A 4,463-nucleotide genomic window follows, 5' to 3' on the forward strand; every position below is an offset into this window, starting at 1 on the left:
TAAATAAAAATATATCAAATAAATTAAAAAAGGCAAAAAAATTTCTATTACATGTGTGACACCATATGGGTTAGAATATATCATTTTAATATATGTAATATATGTTAACATATATATTTCACATATGCCAAAGCACAGAGTTACCATGTAATGACTGAAAGTTTTGATGCTACTGCATTGGTTCCTCTTAAAGATTCTTTCCCATCAATGAATATTTAAATACTTACCACCCTCTTACACATGAGCCTCAAAAAGTTAACTATATGTTTTTCAGTGCTCATAAAGACAAAAGGGCTGACTGTGGCATAGATGTGGCTCACAAATATTTGGATAGTGTAAGATGTTGGATCATTCAGAAACATAGTTCTTGAGCAGGAGACAATGCTGTCAAAGATGGACATCATCACAAAAAAGGTCATGAGCATCAGGATGGTGTGGGTGGCCTTTTGCTCTGGGGATGTTTTTGGGGAAAGGCTGGTATCTTGAAGATGCTGGGCCTGTTTCCTGTGCCTGTACAATATAGCCACCATGTACCAAGTCGAGAGGACCATGAGACTAATAAGAAAGACTTCCCTGATGGCTATCAGTGTAGAAAACATGCTCTGCATGAGGTAACTCAAGGGTAGAATACAACATGACTGAGTAACATAAATAAAATCATTCGTGGTCATATTTGGGGTGGCAATGATGGATATTAAGAGGTGACTGCTAATTAACATATAGAGGACACCCAGGAATATAATGGAGCATGAGATGTAATGGGAAGATTTGTGCTTGAACTTTGCTAAACAGGAGCTTCTGGGACTGAGGATGATGGCCTGAAGGACACTCAACACACTGGTGGTACAAAGGGAGAGACCTCTCAAAATTCTGTACATATATACAAGGAATTTACATATGATGTCATCCCATCCTGTCCACAAAATAAAAATGTCTGTGGCTATGAATGCCAAAACCAGTAACATCAGTAGGTGGATTAGAGACAAGAGACCAATGGGCAGGTCAGTGAGTCTGGACCTATGCCCTCGAATGACCTTGAGGATGTGGAAAAGAAGAAGGAAGCTGTTACCTGAGATCCCAATGCCAATTTCAGAGAAAAAGGTGGTCCTTATGTTAGAATCAGTGTGGATTCTGCTGTTCTTATCCATTGTATGTGAGAACAGTGGCTGAGGAAGAAGTGGAAGGAATGCCTCATTCTGAGAAAACCTCAAGCATCAGCCCCAGTCCAATCTTTTGCCTCAGGAAAACACACCCATGCACTGTTATTCCACTGAAGACCTTAGCTCCACATCACACCACACAGACCTTCTCATTTGTCATAAACTGAGCCACGGCTGGATCCCGTCTTCCACAGTGGCTGTGTTAGTGTGTGAGTTTCTTCAACATTAACTACTGCACACATCATAGATTATGTCTTTTCTGTTTAGCATGTGTGGGTTTTCCTGGAGAAGGAACAACATCTAGTTTTTCATCCACAACATCTTGATTGCCAGGAACATTACCCACAGAGTTTTGCTATTATGCATGTGTTTGAGTGAGGATTGTGTGAAAGAAACCAGACCTTCCCAATGAAAGAGGTTCTAAGGAGTGGGTATATACTTATTCTATTTGGGGATATCTTTACTCAATTTATTGGAAAACCAAATTTCTTAATATATTTATATATCATATATTGGCAATTGTGATCTGTGAATCCAGACTTTTCTCATTCCACCCACAATCTTCCATTTCCTCCTTGTGTGACCCTGAACACTCAAGCTGAACTCCAGTCACCTCCTCCTGAATGTAAACACAGCCATGTGCCTGTGTCAGTTGGATACAATGTATATAAGAACATATTGTTTACACACTGAAATGTGGGAGTTTTCCAGCACAAGATGATCTCTGTGGATAATTCCTCTTCTGGTTCTCTCATGCAGTGCCTTCTGTTTGTGCTCTCACAGAAATAAGGCAGATCATAGTGACTGGTCATCTCTGTCCCTGTCTGAAACAGATGATAAAAGGTAAATAAATTACAAAACAGTAGGATATTGGCATCAAGTCCTTTTCAGAGAACTCTCGTGGAAAATTCTGACATTGAGTGATGCTCTGTAAGTGCATCTTCCATGTTTTTAATCTCAATCCCACTCATCCTCCAGGAGAAAAGCAAAGAGGGCAAACGTCAGCAGGAGCAACCCCATGTCTTCCTTTAGGATATGAAGTCAGAAGGAAATAGACCAACAATTAATAGAGAGTTGTGTCTACTCCAAAGTACAGAATCAAATGAAAGTTGTCAAACTCTGTCCTCAAAGACAGGCTCTATATGACTCTACATCCCATCTTTCCATAAATGAAGGTTTATACTTCTCCAGATTCCTGTTATGCCAAGTATAAGTTTATCTTCATAAATGTTCTGTATATGTTGTTGAATTGTTAGAGTTGCTTTGCTTAGACTGATTAAAGCATCATGACCAAACCCACCTTGGGTAGGAAAGCCTTCATTTCAGTCACTGTTAGTAATCCATTATCCAGTGTATTTGGCAGAGGAACTTGCAGGCAGGAACTGATACATGATCATGGAAGCTTGCTATTTACTTTTTATTCTTCGTGGCTTTCCTAGTCTGTATTCTTAAGTATTCACCAGTCCCGGGTCTACACTCACACTGAGCTGGCCCCTCTCAAATAGATCAACAACCTACCCAAAGTGTGCTTGCATGTCCATTTGATGGGGGAATTATCTGAAGGTGAAGGGAATTATTCCATTTCCTCTTCCAAAGTGATCTATCTTGTGTCAATACAAAGAAAGAAACCAAAATAGCTGTCAGAGTTGACCCTTTGTCAGATTGACACACAAACACATCACTGTTACACTATAACCTTGTTTCTTTTTTTGTTACCTAGATCTCATACTAATATCAACATTGCTATGTGAAATTTACACATTCTTTATGAGTCCAATCTCCATTAAGGCTCAAAGACTCTTTTTTTAAACATTGCACAGTTTTTATTCTCAAAGATACTTTCAACATATATCCAGTCTCTGAAATATCAAGTTTCTCTATCATTTTCTAAGTTTCTCTAAAATATATATAGTCTCTGTAAAACTCCAAAGTCTCTGTAACCTGCCTAATCCCTGTAAAATTTCAAAGGCTATTAATTTTTGGATCCAGTAAAATAAATACTAATTTAATACCTTAGTGCCAATTTCTGTCTTGGTAAGGCCTTCTGTTGCTGTGATAAAATACCATGATGAAAAGCAAGTTGGGAGAAAAGGGATTATTTCACCATACAGTTTGTAGTTCTTCATCCAGGGAAGCTGGGAAATCCCCTCAAGATAGGAGCCTGGAGCAGGAAGTGCTGGAGAAGCCATGGAGATGTGTAGTTTACCACATTTCCCCTTATAGCTTGCTCTGTATACATTCTCATGGCACCTAGGACCACCTGCCCAGGTGTGGAAAAAAAACAAAAAAACCCCAAACAAACAAACAAAAAAAAAACTTCAGCCCTGCAAACCTGAAGCTCTTAGGAAAGTCAGGCAGGTGCAGAGACTGGAACTCCTCAGTGATATTCTCAACCTCATGGCTTCAGGGATTTTGGCTTTGAAAACACTGGGAAACCTTATCTTTCTGGAGGTAGAATTCCACAGTAGCAAAGAAAGAACTTACACTTACAGTAATATGATTTCCTGCCATCTCCAACACCAACTTACCAGGAAAGACATAGATGACACTTCACTAGTCATCCTGCTACATACAAATTTCACAGATCATAAATTCTGTACAGTTTTATATCATAATAATCGGTGCTGAGAAATGGTGGAAGACACCTTAATTCTAGTACTTCAAAGACAGAGTTTTATGGATGTTTGAGTTCCAGAACAAACTGGTCTACAGAATGAGTCCCAGGATAGACAGGACTATATGGAGATACCGTGTCTTGAAAAAAAACAAAAACAAAAACAAAAAGAGTCAGCAAGGCATGCAGACTCTAGACAGGATATATAATTTGTATAAAAACACTCTGGTGAGTATGAACCCTTCTCAGATACAAGCCACAAGGATTCTCTAGCCTGTCCCCTCCCTGCTGAGCCTCAACAGCTCACACATTCCTGGCTGAACATGAGTTAGGAGACCAGGAGGACCCACACTCTCTGATTTGCAGAATCGAGAGTCTCTCATCAAACAGAGAGGGCAGAAGAGAGAAATCTGTGACAGGCCTGGGACACTCTATTGTACCATGCTCTGTGACTGCACTTTGCACAATGCATCAGAACAGACTACTTTCAAGAGTCATGCAATTCTGTGTATAGTGTACATAGCACCAGGAAAGGTCACTGACTTTTGAAACAAGTCCCATTAGAAGAGGCTACACTAGGAAAAATAAAAGGAAGGCACTTGGGTAGATTAGGGAAGGAATCATGTTTGAACAAGACATGACAAAGAGGAAGCTGAGCAGTCTTCAGGTAAAGTCGATTGTGAAGGCTA

The 4,463-nt window shown here is 39.6% G+C and overlaps 1 protein-coding gene across 1 annotated transcript; it reads right to left on the reverse strand.

The window, feature by feature from the left end:
* Positions 1-215: 215 nt before the first annotated feature.
* LOC127678942 (vomeronasal type-1 receptor 51-like) lies at positions 216-1,166 on the reverse strand. The gene has a single exon (XM_052174304.1). It carries the CDS (start codon positions 1,146-1,148, stop codon positions 216-218), a length of 933 nt encoding a protein of 310 aa, XP_052030264.1. The 5' UTR covers positions 1,149-1,166.
* Between the last annotated feature and the right edge of the window lie 3,297 nt (positions 1,167-4,463).

Source organism: Apodemus sylvaticus, chromosome 2, assembly GCF_947179515.1.
Source record: "Apodemus sylvaticus chromosome 2, mApoSyl1.1, whole genome shotgun sequence".
Lineage (NCBI taxonomy): Eukaryota > Metazoa > Chordata > Mammalia > Rodentia > Muridae > Apodemus > Apodemus sylvaticus.